At 46.2% G+C, this 22725-nt stretch overlaps 1 protein-coding gene across 1 annotated transcript in view; it reads right to left on the bottom strand.

The window, feature by feature from the left end:
* Window positions 1–5462: 5462 nt before the first annotated feature.
* The window catches only part of PAH (phenylalanine hydroxylase), a 75406-nt gene continuing 58143 nt past the window's right edge, over window positions 5463–22725 (bottom strand). The window contains exons 8-13 of the mRNA XM_047788162.1: window positions 22437–22506; window positions 18965–19021; window positions 16446–16541; window positions 15644–15777; window positions 12343–12458; window positions 5463–6155 (exon numbers count right to left, since the gene is read on the bottom strand). Coding sequence (XP_047644118.1) covers window positions 6112–6155; window positions 12343–12458; window positions 15644–15777; window positions 16446–16541; window positions 18965–19021; window positions 22437–22506 — 517 coding nt within the window. The 3' untranslated portion in view covers window positions 5463–6111. The remainder of the gene's footprint in view (window positions 6156–12342; window positions 12459–15643; window positions 15778–16445; window positions 16542–18964; window positions 19022–22436; window positions 22507–22725) is intronic.

Raw genomic sequence — 22725 nt, 5'->3', positions numbered from 1 at the left:
GCAGTGGTGAGGGAATATCAGAAATAGGGTGAAAGGAGAGCAAATCTATTGCCTTGAGCTTCAAATAGGAAATTTTCCATCTCCACAGTTATCTTTTTCAAGATATAATTTAAAATTTGATGTACATCTCATTGTTCTATTGCTCATGACTTTAATGTATACGTATATAGATTTGGACTGTGTGGAAAAGCTGCAGTTCTGTTTTAGTCAAACTCTTTTCTCATGTGTAAACCAGAGATTCTTCACGTAGGGCGCCTCCGTAGCCGTCCGTCTTTTTGGGAAAACAGGTCAATTGGGACCATGTTTCTGGACCAAAACAACCATAATAATAACCAATTCTTATGGGAGTTCATTTGTGCTTTATGCCAGCATAACAAACATTTAAAATTGTTAGAATTCAACTGAAAGTGATTGAGAGGTATCTATGCACACAACATGCTATTTGATTTTTGTGACAATCTCATAAGGTAGGCATGCCTCTTCCTCCTTTTACAAAGGAGGAAACTGATACTTAGGGAGATTAAGAGTCTGTCCGAGTAGGTTCAACTTGATGGAAAATCTGACATTTGAATTGGGAGTCTCCGGAGCAGTGCTACTGAAAGATGCTACATCTTCTGATCTCAAATAGCATCATGTGGGAGTGCACCACTCACCAAAACAGAGCACCTGTCATCTGTATAAGGCACAAAACACTGGATGTTATTGCCAAGCAGACCCCGTCACACTTGTCCATGTTGTCTTTCCTTTACTCAGCCAGATGTGTTAAAAGTCTGTAGTTAGCAGGACAATTGTCAGAGTCATGCCTCTTGACCTTTGTACTAACTTTTTCTTGACTCTTCTCTCTCCTGACTTTTGCTGAGTAAAAGGATGGGCTTCTGGCCTTTCCATCCTCTTCCAAGCCTGTGGTCCCCTTGCTGGGTATGGGCGCTGTCCGCGGTGCTGAGAAACTGTCACGGGAGGCGAGGCTGGTCCAGTCCTCCCTCCCCCTGCTCCAGCCTCAGGCAGGCTCTTGCTCTCTTACCTGGCACTAAGCCTTCATAAAATGCTGCTTTGTAATCCGAGATTGTCCTCTGCTCGGGCAAGTGATTTTTTCCCCCAAGAGTGACTCTGCAAGGAGCCTCTTGTCCCTCTCTCTTTCCCAAGGACATTCTGGGAATGGAAAGTTTGGAAAAGGGTCAGCTTCCTCCTTCCTTGCTCTGAAATTTATTTATTTATTAAACTATAGTTGACTTACAATGTTGTGACAATTTCTACTGTACATATAAATGACTCAGTCTCATGTGTATGTATATATATATACATGTATATACACACATTCTTTTGAAATTTTAGGGCTATGGGCTGTGAAGAGTATCTGGATGCTAGAGGAGCTTGAAAGCTTTCTGAGGCCAACAATTAACCTTTGCTGTTGTTCTAGGCTGATTTTCTACTTCTGGGTGGTGCCAGTGGTTGTAGGCTCTCTAAGAAACAGATTTAAAATGTTCTCCCCCACATATGTTCTCTGTGTCTTTGCTGAAAGAGTCCTTAACTCAGCCCCAGCTCATCTTGTTCAAGGTCTCTTAGAGGTCAAGGGAATGATGTGTGTGAGTGAGAGAGAGAGAGAGGGAGAGAAAGAGACTTTTCAAAGAAACTCAAGGGGCCACGCTTTTGAAAAGAGAGACACAAGGGAGAAACTCAAAAACACACAAAGGAGCGTACATTCCTGATTGCTTCGTTCTAGGCCCAAATTCCACTCTCCCCTGAGAAAACGCACAAGGACTGGTGGCAACCAGCCCTTCGCCGCCACCGTCTCCGTTTGAGAGGTGATCGCAGAAGAGGGCAGGATGCCGCTGACCTTTCTTTGAGAAACTTTAGGAATAAAGGGGGCTCCGAAAGGACTAGACGTAATTTTTATTCTTTATTAGATATTCCCTAATTCCTGATTTGCTTCTGGGAAGAATAAACATAAGCATCCCCAGTATGTGTTGATTTTAATAATCTCCATGAAGGAGCCTGATTTACTTACTCTCTTTGGGCATCACCTGCGTCCTAAGATTGATCTGAGGAAAAATAAGACTGTGGTTCAAGCTAATTGCCATTCATCTTTTATCCATTGAGACAAACCTGAAAATAAACCGGTATCAAGCTTCCTGCAGAAACACCTCCTTCTTCTGGGAGACTTACGTCCATCTCTCAGAGACGCTCAGCCTCTTTTTATTTTTCATAAATGCTCTATTACTTAGAGATTGTTGTCATAAAAGGCACAATGTGCAGGACACATAGAACAGCCATTGTTAAAGAGTAATCCTGACCACTTATGAATAATCTTTTAGAGGAGAGTTGTTTTTACCTTGCAGGGTGAGTCAGTCTTCTCTGCACTTGCTCACCAGTCTGAGCTTATTCTTTAAAGGAACTGTGCTCACTACAGATGAGAAGGGAAATTGTGCCTGGAAGCTACTAGCAAAGTGGAAAGATTATAAACGAGGAGAAATTTCAACACAGAAACTACTAGACTCATTTCTAGCACGTATCAAATCTACTATTGTTTATAGTTTTTGAAAATGAACAGGAAAGCTCATAAAAGGCAGTGACCATGTGTGTTCGTGTGTGTGTGTGTGTGTGTGTGTGTGTGTGTGTAGGCGTACAGTCCACTGGGAAGAGAGCTTTGACCACGGTTTTCTCTTTCTTTTGCCAGGTCCATTTTTTAATTAGCCTTTTTATTTTGTCACCTCTGCGGTTTTTTGCAGTTATTAGGCAAGTCACTCATTGCGTTCTGACTATTTCAGCCTCACTGTGGGTAACTGAGATGTTTCACTGATGTGGTTTTGTCCCTTTTATTAAGTGACAAACATTTATTAATCACTTACATATGTTAGTTGTTGAAGCAGTGTAAATACAACCTATCTAGCCATAATCTAGCCTAAAGAAGAGATATGTCTTTCTTTTAAAAAATCATAAGGGAGTTCCCGTTGTGCCTCAGTGGACTCAGGTTCAATCCCTGGCCTCGCTCAGTAGGTTAAGGATCTGGTGTTGCCTTGAGCTGTGGTGTAGATCAAAAGACGTGGCTTGGATCTGGCGCTGATGTGGCTGTGGCTGCCGCGTGGGCCAGCAGTGTAGCTCCCATTTGACCCCTAACCTGTGAACTTGCATATGCCGTGGGTGTGGCCCTAAAAGGACAAAAACAAACAAAGTCAAATGGCTTAGGCTAAGGTGCAAAGTTTTAGTTGTTTTAAAAATAAAATTGCAAGTTTATTTGTTTCTCAGGGTTTTTTTTACCTTGCAAAATAGTTTATGAGGGACAATCTTCACTATTCCCTGTGATTCAACTCAAAGAAACTTTTAAAGATTGCTGAATACCTACCATGTGCTACATGCTCAGCCTTTCGGAGGTGAAAAAGATAGCCAAGGCTCCTGTTCTTATGAAGCTGATAATTTAGTGGTAGAGTCGCTGAAGCACAACTGAATGACTGAGTTAGATTTTAGCTTTCTCCTTTTAGAAACCTATTGAATGCTAATACTACACAGTTTTAATATTCTTACATATATTCCTTTTGTTTGGAAATAGCAAGGTTAGCTGTCATTAAAACATTACTGTTGTTTCTTTTTAAAAAACCTGCTCATTTAATATATATTAAATGGATAATAATACTAACACATGGACATGTACTGAATCCTGTTGCCATAGCTTTTATATCCAGGTAAAAAGTGCTAAGTACTGAGGAACACATGAAAACTTCAGATACTCTTTTCCATTCAGTATGTAATTTTCTCCTGCCAAAATTACAACCTCAACCTTAGCTTTGACTTTGAGCATACTCATTCATATTCAGTAGAACTAAAAAAAAATCACTATAAAATAAAATATCCAGTCTAAAATACTATATAATACTTCTGTTCCAAAATCAAGAAAGTCTCAAGTTTACATTTAATGTGAAGTAAAGGAACAGTCATCAAAATAATCCTTTTGGGAGTTCCTGTTGTGGTGGCGCAGCAATGAATCCGACTAGTATCCATGAGGACGTGGGCTTGATCCGGCACCGCCATAAGCTGTGGTGCGGGTCACCAGTGCTGCTTGCTTCCCGAGTCACTGTGGCTGTGGCTGTGGCCAGCAGCTGTAGCTCCGATTTGACCCCTAGCCTGGGAACTTGCATATGCCGCGGGTGCAGCCATAAAAAGAAAAACAAAGTTCCTTTGCAGGTGTTTGGGCACTAGAGGAGCACCGAAGGAAAAGTCCACTTCCACTCGTAGAATCAGTGCTTGTCAATGAGCTCTTCAAAGTCATGAGGAAATAGATAAAGACAAGACAGTCCCAGCTTCAAAGCAATGAATCTGCAGACACATTTAGACCAAATTACTCTTTGCACCCAGCTGGCATACGAAGGCGGGTTTTATTACTTCCTATTAATGGACTGGGGACAGCTCTTTGAAGACACATGTTAGCATTTGAATTGTATTTCGAGGCTGGAAGGAATCTTTGTTCATCCAGTTTAACTCCTTCATGATTAAAGGAAAACCAAGGCCCAAAGAGGGGCTGTGGCTTATACAAGACGACATAACTGGCAAGCAGCAGAACTGACCACCGCGAGTCAGGTTTCCTCAAACTCGCTGTACCTAGTAAATGTGGCTGGGCGCAAGAGAATCACCCGGGGCACTTAAAACACAGGTCTCTGTGCCCAACCTCAGATACTCTAGTTGTGTAGAGCCGGGACGGTGCCTGGGATTCGTTGTTGATGATGAGACAGCTGGTCTGAGAATTGCACTTGAAGAAGTACTACAAAAATCCTTTAAGCTTTAACTGTTTTCAAAATAAAATGGTATAGTAGTATGAGCAAAGCTTTTAAGGAGTTTCCATTGTGGCGCAGCGGGTTAAGAACCTGACTAGTGTCCATGAGGATGTGGGTTCGATCCCAGGACTTGCTCATTGGGTGAAGGATCTGGCATTGCTGCAAGCTGCTGCATAGGTCATGGATGTGGCTGTGGTGTGGGAACTTCTATATGCCTTGGTGCAGCCCTAAAAAGACAAAAAAAAAAAAAAAAAGCAAAGCTTTTGAGACATTGTTATCCTCCCCACTGTCCCTCAGCTATGCACGTATTCCTGTAAAGTGCACAACCAACAAAAGTCGGTCTGTCAACTGCCCAGACTTGGCTCAGATGATCACAATGAGCCCCCACAAAGTGTGGGAAGGCTGAGATCCTGATCATTCTTTTTTTTGTCACAAGTTGATCCAGCTAATGTATTTCTAAGGCCATGAGAGGAATATTTCATTCCAAGAAGCACTGGAAACGGCACCATTTTGTAACCAGTTAAGTTTTTTTAACATAATTAAATTGCCATTTAATACTGTCTTCCCTTATTCATGCAAGAGCATTTACTGAGTATCTACCAGCCGGGCTTTTAATGAGCATCCACTGCATATTAAGTGTCTTCAAAATGTCTCCCCAAACAGACCTGACAATCAATCGGAAAATGATAGTGCAAGGTTTGGGAGTCAGGTGGAGAGTTCTATCCCTTTCCACAGCAGTATTTATGATTACAATAAAACTTACAGAAATATTTTGATATTATGCTTTGATCTTTAATATTTATAACTATTTCAATAGGCTCCTGAATGAAAGAAAATCTACACAGGCAAAATAACAAAGCAGTAATTAGAATCACAGTCCCCTGCCATAGAAAATGACCTTTATAGGTTAAGATTTATATTAAGCCCAGAACTTCAATTCCAATAGATTCATGTTTCCCATTCAGTGACACATATACTCCTTTAGGGATTCTTAGAGCAAATACAGAAGTATTTAGGAAGGTTGAATGAGGCAGGTCCCAAATTTTAATTAAGTCTGATGAAATGTGACAGGTTATTGATTTTTAACTCAATTAAGAGGATGCGATTATCATCTCTAAATCAAAGATGAGCCCCCAAAGAGCCACCGTTATATTTTGGAGCTGTGTATTAATATGCTGTCATTTCTGATTATTTTGATTTACTTGTTGATCCTCCATCTTGTTCTAAAAAGGATTTAAGGCTGTCATTTCAAATAAAGGTTTGCTTTTCAGATTTTTTCAGATGAAAGAAGTAGCTGGATTTCCATCAATAGCTTCTTAAGCTGACAGATGAGGTTCTGCCCGTGGCTTCACTTTAATTTCTGGAGGGCACTGCAAAGGATTCCAACTTCACCTACAAAGAAAAACAAATGAGCCACTCATATCATGAACACACATCCTTCAAGTGTCCACTATGTATAAAACACGAGAGGATCGGTAGGGTTCCTGGATGCATGATGGACCACCCCACCCTTCAAGATGCTGACAGCTGAATTTGGGCTGTTAAGGCCTGGGCGACTCCAAGTTGTGGGCAGTGCTAGAGCTCTGACTGTAATTAGCTTACTCTTTCCAGGGGCTGTTTCTCAGGGAAGGAGGTCATAGTTTTCTCCCGAGGGAAATCACTAGCTCTTCTGTTTCTCTTTTATATGCCCATCCATAGATGCTTGCAAGGAGCTAAGCCACAGGACCTAAAAGTGTGGTTCACACAAACCAGAATCACCCTGGGGTCCTATTACAGATACAAACTCCTGAGCCTTGCTACAAATTCGGTGAATTTAGTCAGGAAACATGACCCAGGACTGCTGATTTTTAAGTAGCTTGCTAAGCAGTTCTGCTGCACGCTAGGTTTGAGAAGCCATGGTCTAAGCAGATCACTCAGCCCAGGTTGCCAGACCGCTGAACTTGGTATGGTATGGTGGAGCTGCTTCCATTCATGCCATGTTCTCACGTGCCAGGGGGCCACGGGGACACAGACTTTTCATAGACGTGGAAGAGGCTTTGAAGACAGACCAAGCCTCACCCTTTCCTAGATCCGAGGAAACAAACGTATAGAGAAGTGATGGGCCTTATGTAAGGTCACATAGCTCCGAGGTCCCTCCGGTTCTTAAATGTGTCAATCTGGGATTTTAAAACGTCCCTTATAGACAACAGCTGATAGAGTGATTTTTGCCTCCTCGGAGGCAAAGAGAAAGAGAAAAACAGCTATGGCCTAACCCTCCTATCTTACATCGCAGCCTCCAGAGCCCTTCGCCAAGCCTCTCTGGTGAGGAGATCTAGTCCAGCTAAATATCCAAGATGCCATCTGGGGGGTGAATGAGCCCCGGGCTTTTGCAAAGTGGCTGACTGCAGGAGGCCGTGCCTCATTGGGACTGACTCTAAGGGGCCAGCTCTACGTATTAGAAATGGCCCCAGGCTGCGGCAGAGGGGTATTAGATACATGAAGCCCACCTGCCCTTTTGGCCTTTGCCAGTATTATTTCGGACAAAAACTCCCACTTGGCTGAGAGCTCCGCCCTTTAGGTTTGCAGATGGTTTTGTCCATTCATTCACTAGCTCTCGAGAACCTCATATCCTTTTTAGGACGAGGACTAAGGGCTGAGGATTTGAAAGCCTGTTGGAGACGGCCGAACCTGCGGAATTCTGTAGTAAACAAATTGGGCGCTCATGCAAAAGCACAGCCACAAAGAGAGCTTTATCAGTACCTGCACCTGATTTTGCTCCTTAACCTATGTCACCTTCCCTAATAAAAGTCATGTGGGCTAAAGCCTAGGGGCATTTGTTCTGCGAAACAGAGTGCCTCCGGGTCCCCCCGATTTCTGGATGTGAGAGAGTCTTGTGTGTTTTGTTACACCGCGCCTGCCCTCTTCCAGGATCTCCCGTTGCCCTGCAGCGCCGGCCGTGGTTGAGTGGTGCCCAACGTGGGGCTGGAGGAGAAGGTCTGCCATGAGTAGGAAAAGGTGAAACTACAGACAGCGGAAACGGTAGGCTTGCACTCGATGGAGTCGAGACTGTGGGTGGCAAGTGGCGCAGGGGGGAAAGAATCTGCCCAGGAACCATGAGGTTGCAGGTTCAATCCCTGGCCTCCCTCAGGGGGTTAAGGATCCGGTGTCCCGTGCTGCTGTGGCCGTGGTGTAGGCTGGCAGCTGTAGCTCTGACTAGACCCCCTAGCCTGGGAACCGCCATATGCCACAGGTGCGGCCCTTTCAACCAGGATAACAATGGGGAAGAATCAATCACAAGAAACTAAACCTTATATTCAGTTACTTAATTTAAAACAGTCAGGGGCTCGGGTAACAGAGTCTAACTGAGATAGAGGAATTGTTAGAAGCCGTGATCAAATATAAGCCTTGGTTTCCAGGCGAGGCTACTGTGGACCCAGAGTGGCGACATCCTGTAGGAGAAGGTTTAAAGCGTGCCCGTCAGCCTGGGGCCTCTCTCTCCGTTTGTTTTTTCCACATGGGATGTCATGTAGTAAGGCCCGTTTTGGAACCCTTGCGGGAGCATACATTTGAATCCAGTCTCTCTTGGAACTGACAGGTTTTACACAGATGTACTTTATTCATGGCTAAAACTTCCAAATGGGAAATACGAGGTCTCTGTTTGGCTTGTTTGTGTGTGTTGTGCATGCATGGCATTGCCAAAATTAATTCATGAAAGGGCTCTGCTTAATTGGCTTAAAGGAAATCAAGCGCTTCCATAAATTCTCAAAATACCTAAAGTAAATTAATTTTTGGTTCACGTGAACTGCAAAAAATTCAGTATTTGCTATTATTAGATGTTAATATTAAAGTTTGTTGATCTAATAGAGACAGGCTTTAGAGTCATCAGCATTAAGCATAATACCTTACTGTACCTGGGTTTAATAGAGGAATGTACCTGCATTTTATTAAGAGAAAAGAGCCTGTCTTAGAGCTTGTTGTTTCGAATGGGAAGATGGGGGACAGAGTAATAGGGGTACAGAAAGTGATGGAAGGTTTGTGGGAAGTGGACAATGAGAAAAGAATTTTGTGCATGATTGGGGCTAAGTTTAAAATTTCAGTAAACTAATTTTAAAAGCAGGCTAGTGCAAAATGTGAATTTGGATTCGGTCTCTGTTAAGCTTTTCGTAAGTCAGGGCTATGGGAAATCCAAGACGGCTGCTTGGCTCTTCCCGGCTCCCTGGCAATCCCAGTAATGAAAAAGGAATGGTTAGAAAATGTGTTTTCCATTTGGGGAAGACTTTCTACAGCCCTAATTTGGCTATATTTGGTAAAAATGAGGGTAATTTTAAAGAAAAAGTGCTTTGATTCATATTCTAGTTTTGCGTATTGAGCTTAGTGTTTACTGTCTAAAATTCACCTCCCAAAGAGTTCTTTGCTGCTATGTTACATTATTATAAGCTTTAACTGAGTTATTAAGAAAAATAATCTGTGCTTTTTCTGAAGCTGATTGCTGTAATTGTCTCTGGGCGAATATCAGATTCCCAGGATCACCAGGGAACTACATATATATATATACATTCTGGAAAAGTATCCTTTAAAGGGTTGTCTTCAGCCTAACATGTTTCTTATCAGGAATTAAGAGCCACAGGCACTAAGAGAGTGAAGAAAATTAACTCCTAAATTTACACTTCTCACTTCAGAAGGGCCTCTACATTGGACTGGTCCATAGAGTGACTTCAAACTCACCCTAAAACAAGGCTCTACTAAGAAAAAGACAACTTCCTGGACAAAAAGAAGACAACACCAGAAGTAGGACTACCACCCCAAGATTGTCACACCTGAAGGTATGGGTATTTGTTTTACTTCTGATTTAGCCCGATGGGTTTCTCCCCTCCAAGGCTCTTATCATTGACGTTACTCGGTGGGATCCCTCACCTGGCCAGTTAATACCTGCTCTGACCCAGGCCACAAATATGTTTTCTTCTAATGTTACTCAAGCTCAGTCAGCAACAAGTGAGACTTTAGCCAAGGGCTCTAACTTTGCCAGGCTATAGTAATTTAAATCTAAAGGCTCCTTTATGTTGGGAACAATTAAACCATCTAGGGATAACCAACCTAATAGCACTAGGAAATTGGGCTGAATGGATAAAGCTGGTATATAATTTCCCTTAAAGATAAGAAGACTAAGCCAGCTGAACAGGGTGAAAGCTCTTAACTTAAACTCGTGTTTATGACTTTACTAATACTGCTATATTTTTATTAACTGTTTTCAAAAAATTGCGATTTCTTGCATTGCCAAATTTGTAACTGAGTCTCTGATAAAATGATAAACAGTTCCATATGAGGTCAGTGATCTCTGGATATGGGAAGATGCAACAAGTGGGAATGTTTTCCTGGACCATAGCAGACCAGAAAGATAGGTGGTCCAGAGACTTTTGGCTCCTGTTCATAAGGCCTCATCTAGTAATAACACACGGAGTCGCCTATCAGTGAAATCTTTGCCAGATCTAGGAATGTTCCTGCCTAGCACTGTGGGACGAGATGATGATGATACGCCTCCCAAAACTATGGTGGATTTATGACCGTGGGGGAGCCCTGTGAACTGAAGTTTGGCACTTGCCATCAGCCTCTACATAGAGTAGAACATGAGCCCCTGGTAGCTGCCGACCCGCAGCACCCCCTGAGCAGAGCTCAGCATGGAGACCAGGAGTGGGGCACTCTGTGCTCTGGGAAAATGGACAGAACCGGCCTTCAGTTAGTTAGATTTCAGGTGAGGATTTTTATGAGTCCAAATTCCTGCATCTTCTCATATCTAGAAAAAAACAAATCATTTACAGTGGCATCTGCATCGGGCATTAGAGAGAAAAGGCAGAATAGAGTAGCTGTGGGTCAGACAGCCAAGGTGATGCTAGGAAATATGATGGGAGTGATTTTAAACAAGTCCTTCTAGTGCTGAAAACGTAAGGTTTATGTGCCCTGTCAGACTTGATGCCACCAGTTGTTCTCACAGCAGCATCAGCTGGCAGCTCAACCTCACATCTTCAAGGCCTCCTCTTAAAACAACAGAAAGGAGACAACATTATAAGGACCGAGAGCTCCTGTTATTTAGGTACTAATACCACACGAAACATTAAGACCTACTTAGATGAAACTACACTCCTCCTTCAACAGTACCGGTATCAACCTAAATTCCAAACCTCTGTTGAATCTTATTTTTCTTTTCTTCCCAGTCTCTATAGTAGGAACCTACCATGTCCAGCCACCCAGTACTCGTCGCCCCTAGCCAGCAGGAAGTAGCTACAGAAGAGAGCACCGTCGCCCTGTCCCATGTGACCGAAGGCTGGGGTGATAGGTTCCCAGGAGGATGGAGACAGACCCCCGCCCCCCCGAATGTGACCGTTCCCCTTGGAGACCTGCTGCGGACATGGTCTGCAGAATCGGAGTGATCCATAGAAACCAGGTGAACGCTCTGCAATCAAAATGTACTAAGACTGTTCTTATGCAACAAATAAATAACAAAGGGGGAGATGCTGGAGACGGCCGAACCTGCGGAATTCTGCAGTAAACAAATTGGGCGCACATGCAAAAGCACAGCCACAAAGAGAGCTTTATCAGTACCTGCACCTGATTTTGCTCCTTAACCTATGTCACCTTCCCTAATAAAAGTCATGTGGGCTAAAGCCTAGGGGCATTTGTTCTGCGAAACAGAGTGCCTCCTGGTCCCCCCAGTTTCTGGATGTGAGAGAGTCTTGTGTGTTTTGTTACACCGCGCCTGCCCTCTTCCAGGATCTCCCGTTGCCCTGCAGCGCCGGCCGTGGTTACAGCCAACCTGCCATGGCCCTCCACTCAGGTCTAGATGGGCAGCCAGACGAGTGAACAAATACACAATTACCAAAAATATAATAAGTGCTCTGAGAGGGGGCTCTACTGGAAGGCCAGTATGTCAGGGGGACACCTGAGCCAGGCTTCCCAGAAGAGAGCTCTGGGAAGGACTTGAAAGAGGAACTGGGGCGGGGGGGGGGGCACTGGTAAGGAGACGATTTCAAAAAAGAACTGTGTGGGCAAAGGCCAGGAGCCGGGGGCAAAAATGGGGACTAAAATTTGGTCAGTGTCAGTGTTGCTAGAGGGGAGTTTGAAGGCCAGAAAGAATTCAGCAGGGAACATAATAACACTGTGCTGCTTTAAGAGCAACTATTATTATCGCCTCATCATTCAGAAAGAATCAAAAGCCAATAGATGAGCTACCATATGGTCAATGAAGTAGATGGAATCTCTCTCTTAGGGACTGATGGTCCAGGCAGAGCAGGATCCAGTGGACACTTTAGAGGAAAGGGGATAAAAATGCAAAGGAGAAAGAGGAACAAGCAAGTGAGTAGCCAGGATGGGAAGCTGTTCCGATGCTGGGGCGCGGGGTGGACTCTGGGAAGCTCAAAGAAGAAAGGACATTCAGGGAAATTCTGGCCTTTATGCCACGTTTCGTTCTCTCAATCAATCAGTCTCTTCCCCGGAGATACTTTTTTTCATAATTGACATATTCATTAAATTTCTTACTGTCCCTATGGTAAAGGTATACAATCTTCTATTTATGGAAGAATGGCCTCAAAGGGTAGAAGTTACTTACCATTGATGGAGTCAGCCAGAATCTTAAGTTGCTGGGTGTTGTCCAAGACCTCAATCCTTTGGGTGTATGGGTCATAACGAACTGAGAAGGGCCGAGGAATTGTGGCAGCAAAGTTCCTGAAACCAAAACCAGAGATCTGAGAGGAGGACACAATTTGGGGAAAAAAATAACTTTCGAAGATTTCGCAGTGGCATTTCACTTAGCTATTAGCAGTAAAACCTTACTAGAACAGAGGCTTCGGGACCAGGCTGAGAGGTGAAGTGGCGTTTTAGTGAGGTCCTCTTGGGAACCCTTTCTGTGCGGTAGGTGTGACTATGTGTGTGTACACACACGCTTATTTAACCATCTCCCTCCAAAACGTCAGAAGCGGCTTACAATAAAAGCCCAGAAGGTAGTAAGGCCAAAATTCTTATAAAATAAAGAGTAAAATCCAGCCAAAGAATGTTACAGAAAAAAAAAAAAAAAAGCTCTGAGATGCTGCACCATCATCACAAAGAGAAGCACAGTTCCCAATAGTTAAAAACCCCATTAATGAAGTTTAACATGGATTGAGCCTCATGTGTACCAAGAACTGCATGCAGCAAGTCCTAACTGTTCTATAGTCTTAGCAGCCGACATCACAAACTTAATTTTCATAAAGACTTAGGAGGAAGGTACCCATTGCTATTCCCATGTTATAGATGGGGAAACTGAGGGACGGGCAAGGTCATACTGGCAACACACTGTGGAGCTAGGAAAGGACACAGGTAGTCCGGCTCTGGCCTGGGCTCTCCACGGTCCTGCCTTCCAGATGCATCACTCCCGGGTCTGGGAGGAAGGCACCCTGAGGGGCTTATGCAAGATGTCAGACCACGTAATTAACAAGATATCCCCACATGGCCTCAAAGATGCGAAGACATCCCAAGGAAGGTTTTTGGGGTGGCTCCTGGTGAGGGCAGGATACCGGGAAGACAGTTAGTTCTAAGGGAGGCTAGAAGGCCATCCAAGTTCAGCAAGAGTAGTGCGGCTTAGTGGCCGGACCCTCGAGTTCCAGAGGCGGACTGCCTGGGCTCCAATCCTGCAATGTGACGATCACAGCCCTCGTGGCGTGGGCAGGGGTTCCTCTGCACCTCCTTTCTTGATTCTTCCGTAAGACTGGAACAAGCATAGGACTCTGTGAGTGTCAGGGGTGGTCTTTTATTCGTGACTGGGGCCGCACGAAGAATAAAAGGGCAAGTACCTCTCGCCCTCTCTTCTTCTCTGGAAAGAGCTTTCTCAGCCTGGCTGGTGACGTGAACCAGGTAATACAGACCCATGCCTCTGTCTGCTCTTCCTCTTATTCCCAGAGTGCACGTCAGTTTTGCTCCGGGGAGCCTACCTCCAGCCCACTGGATGTACATCAGCTGGGCTGTCAGTCTCAGGCCCAGCCCCCCCCTGGCCGAAGTGGGTGGGCGACCAAACTCTCTGCTAGAACTTGGATCTTGAAACTGAAAATGGTTGGTGTTGGTTTCTTTCAGGCAGGATGCTCTACCACTATCCCAGACATGCTCTGGAACCTTGCTCTTTAGAAATTTCTTTGGCTCTGTGGGTCACCTCTCAGCCTATGGGAGTTTTTGTGGGTACTTCTTCTGGGCCCCGGACACTAGCAAAGTAGGTGGGATTTCAAAGACCTGAGGGGCCCAAGTCCTGGAAAGGTCTCCCCTGCTGGCCTGGGACTGATAACTTCCTGGGTTAGGGAGTTGTCTCCAGACGGGCCTGTCCACATGTGATCCCAGTGTGACAAGGCGGTTAAAAGTACTGCCTCTAAGCTCCACCACCGGGGTCCAAACCCCAGGCTAGCCACTTACCGGCTCTACGATCCTGGGGGAGTTACTCAGTCCTGCTATGCTTCTGCACCCCCATTCATGATGAAATGAGCACTTAGTGATTGGGGAGTTCCCGTCGTGGCGCAGTGGTTAACGAATCCGACTAGGAACCATGAGGTTTCGGGTTCGGTCCCTGCCCTTGCTCAGTGGGTTAACGATCCGGCGTTGCCGTCAGCTGTGGTGTAGGTTGCAGATGCGGCTCGGATCCCGCGTCGCTGTGGCTCTGGCGTAGGCCGGTGGCTACAGCTCCGATTGGACCCCTAGCCTGGGAACCTCCATATGCCGCGGGAGCGGCCCAAGAAATAGCAAAAAGACAAAAAAAAAAAAGAACAGTGATTGGTACAGAATAGGTATTAGGCATCTTACCTGTTACTATAATGACTTACAATGCATGAATCCACTAAAATCCATAACCCTAAAAAGGTCCCAGGAATGGCAGTGGCATCTTTAGGGGATAGAAGAAGGCTAGGCTCCCAAAACAAAGATCATTTGTTCACTAGCATTTTACCTTTGGTTACCTAAGCCCAGTGTGTTGAAGGCTGACATGCCTAGCTTCGCAGATATGCCTTAATGCTTATTATCTATCCCTGATGAGATATAAAAAAAGAAGTGGTAAAAAAAAAATGGTATCATGGGTGCCATGTCTAAGTAGACCCTCTGCCTGGCCTCACTCCTCCTGGTGAATGGCAGGTTAATGGCAGGGCCATCCTCTCGGAGGGCTGAGGGTCTCAGAGTCCTGGTACCACCCCATCAGCCTCTTGCTGAACTGCCTGTGAGACTAATGCATTCACCAATTACTTACTACGTGCCTTCTATCTGTCAAGCACTGTTCCAGGGGCAGGAGAGAGCGGGAAACAGAAAGGACCAAAATCCCTATCCTCATGGCCTTCAATCATGTAAGACTGGAGACATTAGTAAGTGCTAAGGAGGAAAAGAAATCCAGAAGGGGATAAGGAGTACTGTGGGGACAGGGCTGGGGGGTGGTTTAAATAAGCTGGTTAGAGAAAGACACGTGAAGAAGCTGAAATGTGGGTGAAGACCTGTTGGCAGTGGGGGAGCGAGCTGTACAAGCATCTGGGAGAGTAAAGTGACAAGGGACTTTGCAGGTTAGAAGAGTCCTGGGGCGGATTTGATAGGAGGACCTCTGCGGTACCTAGGACAGTTTAGTGTGTGGCCTGGGTGGCTGCACTGAGCAAGGATCAGGTGGCAGGGCTGTCTGCAGGGGTCGGTGTGTTTAGCCAATAAGCCATGAAATGGGGCCCCATGAGGGAGGAATGTCTCGCGACAGAGGGGAAAGGGACGGGGGTGGGGGACGCTGGGGAGATAACCCTGTGTGGGGCACGCTGTTGCTGTGGGCACTAGAGTCCCCTCTCCTGGGTGACCACCCACAGATCAGGGGCGCCAGATAATGTCAGGAGGTCCCAAGAGCTGCTGCCCCATCCTGCTCACCAGCTCACCTCACTTTCTCCTTGGCATCATTGAAACTCTCGGCCACGTAGTACAGGGGCTGGAACTCCGTGACTGTGTACTCCTGGACAGCTGTCTTCTCCAGTTCCAGAGTGAGGAGCTTTGGCTCACCTGACAAGCAATACTGCCGGCCCCAAATGGAAAGTTTTCATGGTCAAGTCAGGGCGGGTGGTCCCCACCGCATCCCAGAGGCCGCTTGTGCATCCCCTCCCATGTCATCTTGAGTCCTTCCACACCCCAGCCCAGATGCAGTGTACTCAACTATTTGGCGTAGACCAGATAACCTTCATAGCTCATCTAAAGACAACAGTCCAGATAGAAAGGAGTAATTTGCCCTGGTCGTTTTCATGTAAGGCGGTCCGTGGACATATGGGAGCCAACCGCATTTTCTGGCCTGTGTTTGCATAAATCCTGAAACACAGTTCAACCTTGGGCTCAGGAGGCCCTGCAGCCCTGGAGATCTGTGTGTCTGTGGTTCAGTTTCCTTTTTTGAATGGTCACACCCACAGCATATGGAAGTTCCCAGGCCAGGGATTGAATCTGAGCCACATCTGTGGCAGAGCCAGATCCTTTAACCCACTGCACCACAACTGGAACTTCTTGTTTTTTCATTTCTATCTCTAATACCCATAGTCCATCTTAGCCCCTAGGAGATCAATCACTTGAGAAGAAGAAGCCCCCAGGTTAAATTTCAAAGTGGGTATAAATGGGTTTCAGTGGCACAAAGATAAAAGAATGGTCTGCTCTACCCACTGCTTTCAAATCCATCCTTGGCTCCTGCTAGGGTCATACCTGTAATTCACCAAAGGATGACAGGAGCCCAGCACCATATGCCTTTATGGAGTCTTCTTGCTTGCAGAGCCCAAACTCCACAGTAAACCAGTAAATCTGAAATGGAAAGTCAAGTTGAGAGCACGTCCCAAGGAAGGAAAAGGCACCAGATGACCGAGGACCAAGGACAGGACTGCCCGAGGTGGGAGCTCATGTAGGCCTGTAGGCCTGAATCAGCTTGACTTGGGGTCACGGTTTTGTGTCCTCTGTCTTACCCTATCCAGTCACCTGTTGAATCAGGAGTTGGCTGAATGCAAGATGTGACGGGAAGCAGTGAAGGAATATTGAGGAAACCCCAAAGGATACCCCCAAGAAGACAAGCAACTGTCTCCAGGACAGGCGCTCTTCCACCTCTTTTGTGGTCTTATCCACAGCATCGACTGGTGTGAGGTGCTCCCCTACGTGGGTGGGGCTTTCCAGACAATCCCGTCATGCTCCCTAGTGAGAGGCAAGGGAATTGGGCCATAACGGAATCAGTGAGGGCCATCCCATCAGCTGTGTGGCCGAACCACACTGACTCCATTTTGTCAGCTCCCTCTTAGGCCCGCGGTCCTAACCCCTCTCTCCTTGCTGCATGACTGACTAGCATTCCTCACAGGGAGCGCGCTCTGACCAGGTAAGTTCCCCACTGACGTTTGCCCTTGCCTTCATCGGATATAAAAACGATATAAAGCCTCATCCGATACAAGCATTTTTCTGACATAGATGGTCAATGGCCCTCAAGGAATAACGGTCATGAGACCACCCCCGGGGGGAGGAAAGAGCCCTGGTTCCACTTGGCCATGCTTCTCCTTTAGCAGTCAGACTCTGCCTTTGGCTTTGGCCCTTTCAAAATCTCTTGTACCCTTTTTGTGGCAAAGTGTGTCTGTGAATCCTCTGGGTCATGGTCCACCCAACCCTGCCTGCGGGTGTGTCACCCACAGTAAACGTCACAATTGGATTTCATGGAGTTGCTGGCTCCTCTTTTTGGCCTCCAAGCTCCTTCTCAGTTTGGAGGTTATTATTCAACATCCCCACCATCCAGCAATCGGTGTTACAACCCTGTTACTCACTGCCTTTAGCCTCTCCAATAACCAAGTCCTTTTTTTTTTTTTTTTTTTCCCAAGAGCTCCCAGTCCACCATGTCCTAGATAACTGGCATGGGAAATATGGTCTTGAAATTCTGGCATCACCCTACTGAATAGGACCGAGAGAAAGCCAAGGCCCAGTTGGCTTCTGGAGAGAGTCACAGGCTTAGACAATTAGGGGTGTGTTTCTACTTAAGTCTGTTGATTGCCCTGGAGAATGGGAAACATGGGAAGGCTGTCCAAACTTAGTCAGTGTGACCTCCTCAAATGCAGATGAGAAACCTTTCGCCCAGAGAGGTCAAGCAACATGTTTACAGTGACACAGCAATGCAAAGGCAGAGCAAGGACCCCAAGACTGTTCCCAGCTCGGTATATCAATATTAAGAACTTTTTTTTTCAGAAGTTAGGTCAGTGATGAGTACTTTTTATTACTGTGACAGCAGGTAACATGATGCTCTAAATTTGAGTTTATTTTTTGCTTATAAGTGAGAGAGTCTACCAAGCTCTGCGGCCTCCTTCAAAGTTGCTTTTTGCTTCACTACAGCATCGGATGTTCAAACACTCATGTTCACACAAATTTAACTCTTTAGACCCTCAAGATCCTTGTGATATGCTTTTGAGATGGGCAGAATATAAACAATTGTACCCATTTTTAGACGCGAGGAAGCAAAAACCACTTGCCAGGGTCTCAGAGAAGCTGGTCCATGTGAAAGAATCTGGGGTTTGGGGCCTTCGGATAAATTGAATTCATGAACTTCGAAATGGATACATCTTAACCATCTATTTGCATTCATTTGCAACCCCTAGTTCTAGGGTTTTCCCCTAGGGGTTTCTAGGTCTGACCCCTAGTCATAGGGTTTTCTTTGTCATCTTCCACATTATAAGGACTGCGGCTCAGAGCGGGGAAGGATGCACTCAGGTTGGAAAGGGGTCTGCAGGAAGGAAAGCTGCTGTGCGGAGCGGCTGCCTCCGTTGCTTCAATGTGTAAAGGTCACCACATCCACCGGGAAGAAGGAAGTGCTGGCTTAGAGGGAAGAGCAACCTTGCGCCTGAGAAAGGAAGGGTCCTAACGCCGGCTCCAGAGTAAAGGCAGAGCGTACATTTTCCACTCCCTCTTCAAAGCTGTGAATCCAGACTACTTCCCACACACGAAAGGGATTCTCAGCGGCTATCATTACAGCCTGTTGGTGTTTTCAAGACCGTGTGTTTAAAATTACATGTAAACATCTGCATGCTGTTGATTTCAAAAATCAAACCATTAAGAAGTCAAAATGTGAAATGTCACTTGTGCGGATGTAACCCAGGGCATCCTGATTTTTTTTTCCCCCAAAACCGACCTGGCTTTCAGGGAAGGAGCAAAGCTTCAAAGACCTGAGGTGCTTCTACTATCCACCAGGGAGAGAGGGAACTTACTGTTGCAAGTTTCTCAATATACTCGTCAGGTGCCCCCAGAGAGGCGAGGCCGATTTCCTGTAATGAGAAAGAAAGACAGTCACTGGCACAGCTGGAGTCTGCCCATCTTCAACTTTTACCCTCAGCTCTAGCCTTGTACTTGACCACAAGGAAGGGGATAGGTGGTTAGATGCCTTCAGAAGGGCCCAGGTAGACTCTGATCGTTTTGTCAAGTCTTCCTTGACCACGCTTCAGAGAATCACAGAGCTCTGGACTGGGGGAAGCCTCCTCCATCACTTGGTCCCTCATGTTCACTTTGCAAATGAGAAAACCAGAGAGAAGAGATGACCTGTTCAAGGTCACACAGTAGGTTGTGTCTAAAGCTTCGTCTTTTGACTTCCACTCAGTGATTATTCTTGCAGAGTTCAAGTGGAGCTTTCCTGGAGCACTAGATGAGATTTAATCATGTACCCTGAAGACATGACAGGAGACTTGCAGAGACGGGCATAACATCTGTCCAAGTATATACCTAGCTGGAGAGTCTGAGATTTCATGGACCGCGTCTCATCATAGCTCCAAATGCAGAATTCCCCTAGTGGTCTCTGTCTCTTTTATAGCACTGACCCAGCCTTACGCTGGACAGAGTGTAATATACAAATATATGCATATACGAATGCATATGATACATATATGAATTAACCTACTATATGCATTAATTAATTCCAGAAGTATTTGCATAGTCCTACTATATTAATTCATTTCAAAAATAGTTGTTGAATGCCTTCTATGTGGCAGGCGGTGTACCAAATTGATAAAGACCCTTGACCTTGTGAATGGTGGGTACAGACGGACAGTAAATAATAAGCATATACATAGATATATTCGAAGGTGATAAGTTCTTTAAGAAAGAAGAAACAAAAAGAGAAAGGGGCAGGGGAATCCCGAGTCCCAGGAAAGCAGGATGGGGTGAGCCTGTGATTTGTAAATAAGGGTTCAGGATAAGGGGTGAGAAGGTGATATCTGATGGAAGTGAGGTCGTTGACTCTGCCGACCTATGAGGGAAGGTACTGTGAAGACCAAGTGTACAGCTGGTGAAAAAAATCTCTTGAAGGAAGGGCAAGGTCAGTTGGTTCAAATAAGGAAGGACAACACTGTGGTTAGAGCAGAGTAAGGTGTGGGGGTGGCAGGTGCTATCAAAGAGGGTTCTGGAGCTCAATCACCAAGGACCTTTTTGGCTACTTTAGGGCTTAGGATTTTCCTCTCAGTGAAATGGGGAGCCATGGTGTGGCTTTGCGCGGGGGTGGCGAGATGGGATGTGTATCATTAAGGAATCACTCTGGCTGCTGTGTGAGCATTGACCGTGGGGTCAAGGATAGAGAAAGACTAGTTAGGAGGCTACTGCAGTCACCAGCGTGAGAAGTGAGAGAGGAGACAAAGTTGCAGCGGTCGTGATGGGCAATGGGCAAGAATCCACACATAGTTTGAAGGTAAAACACATAGAATTTTATGAAAGATTGAGTGTGAGCTCTGCCAGAGAGCCGTCGATACTGCTTTAGGTTTGAGCAACTGCACAGACAGAATCGCCAAGAACTAACTGATACAGGGCGAGCTGTGGGAGGAGACGGTTTCAGTGGGAGGATTGGGAGTCCAGTGTGGGACGGGAGGAGCGGAGATGCCTAGTGGACCTCCAAGCGGAGATGTGGAGCAGGTGGTTGGATGAGTACGTCTGAGTCTGAGGACTGAAGTGTGGGCTGCAGATAAGCATGTGTTCATCATCAGAGTAGAGACGGTACTTAAAGCCGTGAGACTGGGTGAGGTAACAAATGGCAGCAGCACAGAGAGAGAGGAGGACTAAGGACCAGGCCCACTTTGAAGCAAGAGGCTACCTGGTCTTCCTCTCTGTATCCTTCCCTGGACAAGCCCAGTACGTGCTGAGAAAATGCCGACAGTGACTTAGCCTGGCTCCACTCTCCTGCCCCTTCCCCATCTCTGCTCCATCCAGCCTGCGCCGAACACGCCACCAGCCTGAGTCTAACAAAAGTCATCGGTAGGTCCAAAGTTGACATGGTGCCTGTTCTCATTGTCACCATTCTTCGTGAGCCCAGACCTTGCCTAAAACAAGGGGCCCAACGTGCTCTATCCTCACGCCATCCCGAACTCCAGTGAGACGCAAGTTCTGCGTTTAGATCAAAAAGGAATGTGCTCGGGGAACTTTCCAAATGATTCCCTGCCTTGGAACTGTCCAGGTCCAAGCTGGAACCATGAACACTGAGGACCCAGTGGCTTCTGTCTACAGGACTCAGGTAATGGTCCACTCCTCTGTGGGGATCCCCCGAATGGAAATGGCTTGAGGGGGGATGGCCACTTAGCCCCTGACCGGACAGGATAACTTCTGGTTTTAAGAATAAAAAGTTTCCTATTCCCCAAGGGAGAAAACTGATTTTTCTTTGGTCATAGGAACACACCCTGGTTTTAAAGCTATCCCCAGCAATCAATGACATCTTAGCAGCAGGAACCACACTTCTGAAGGTCAGCTGGTCAGCAACAGCCTCAGCCTAGGGTGACACTTCTTCTGCTTTCTGTTTGGTTCACTCTTCACTGAAGAATGGAAGGAAGTCATTTCTTTCAGCCGAGGGAAAATGCTTATGAAATTCACACACAGTCCCATCACTCAGAAATTCATCCTTGGCCCAGCCTCAGCTCATGGGGCATCCCTTTGAGCCTCCTTCCTCCTCGTGAGGAAGAAGCCTATCCGAAAGGTCTTTGTGTGATTGATCCACAGCTGTGGTGACTGAGGCACAGAGTGGCCTGGCAACTTGCCTCAGGCCACACAGCTGCATCATTCAGCTCTCCCCCGATCTCAGCTACCCACCTGTGGTTTGGGACGGCCTCTCAGTGCCAGGAGAGAGTTGGTAGGATTTTTTCACTCATCCAAAAAAGCATGTTTGAGCCCACTCGCCACTGTGATAGATGAAACAAAGGCTAGCCTGTTGCTCTGATGACGGTGGCAAGGCAACTGGCTCGTAATTTTTTGCCAACTCTGAGTCAGGCTGTTGGCACTGGATTCTTAGCAAATGCCATCTCAATTAAAGCACATACAAAAAGGACTGCCTGGCAAGGTAGAAAGTGCCAAAGGCCCTAAAGAGAAGGGGAAAGCGGCTGGGAGAATGTGAAAGAAGGTACGGTTGCTTCTGCGTGGGGATCAGAAGTAACCAGGGATGAAGAAGCTCTTAAAACTACACACGTGAGAATAGCTGAGTGGGTAACACATACAGTTCAGAGGATGACTGGGTCCCAGTTCCATTCTGGGGTCCCTGAGATGAATAATTAGCCAGCTCCACGAGACCACATACCCATCTATGATGGGATCACAGAACCGTACCTGGTTTCCAGCCTTGCAGACGACAGGAGGACCCCCTCCACAGACTGAATTTACTTGAGCAATCCAGGTCTCAGCCCGACAACTAGAAGGCTCAAGAGATCAGTTCCTCACCTGGGAAAACTGGGCAAAGCTGCGATCTGAAAACAAGGGTACATGTCCCAACAGCTCATGGCAGATGTCACTGAAAAACAGAAAGCACAGAGCTTAGAGGGGAGGAGGGTATAAGCCATGCAGACCCAGGCTTTCTGTGCAGAGAATGGGTGGGGAGAGAGAAAGCAACTCTTTCCTTCTTATAACCTTATGCCTAAGAATAAGTGCTGTGTAGCGCCTGGGTCGGTCGTGACAAGGTACAAGAGAAGAGGAAGAAGGGGAGGGAGAAGTAAGGACGGGGCAGAGCACA

This window comes from Phacochoerus africanus, chromosome 7, assembly GCF_016906955.1.
Source record: "Phacochoerus africanus isolate WHEZ1 chromosome 7, ROS_Pafr_v1, whole genome shotgun sequence".
In the NCBI taxonomy this organism is placed as follows: Eukaryota; Metazoa; Chordata; class Mammalia; order Artiodactyla; family Suidae; genus Phacochoerus; species Phacochoerus africanus.
Note: the sequence above shows the minus strand (reverse complement) of the source record. Positions and strands in the feature narration are given on the sequence as shown.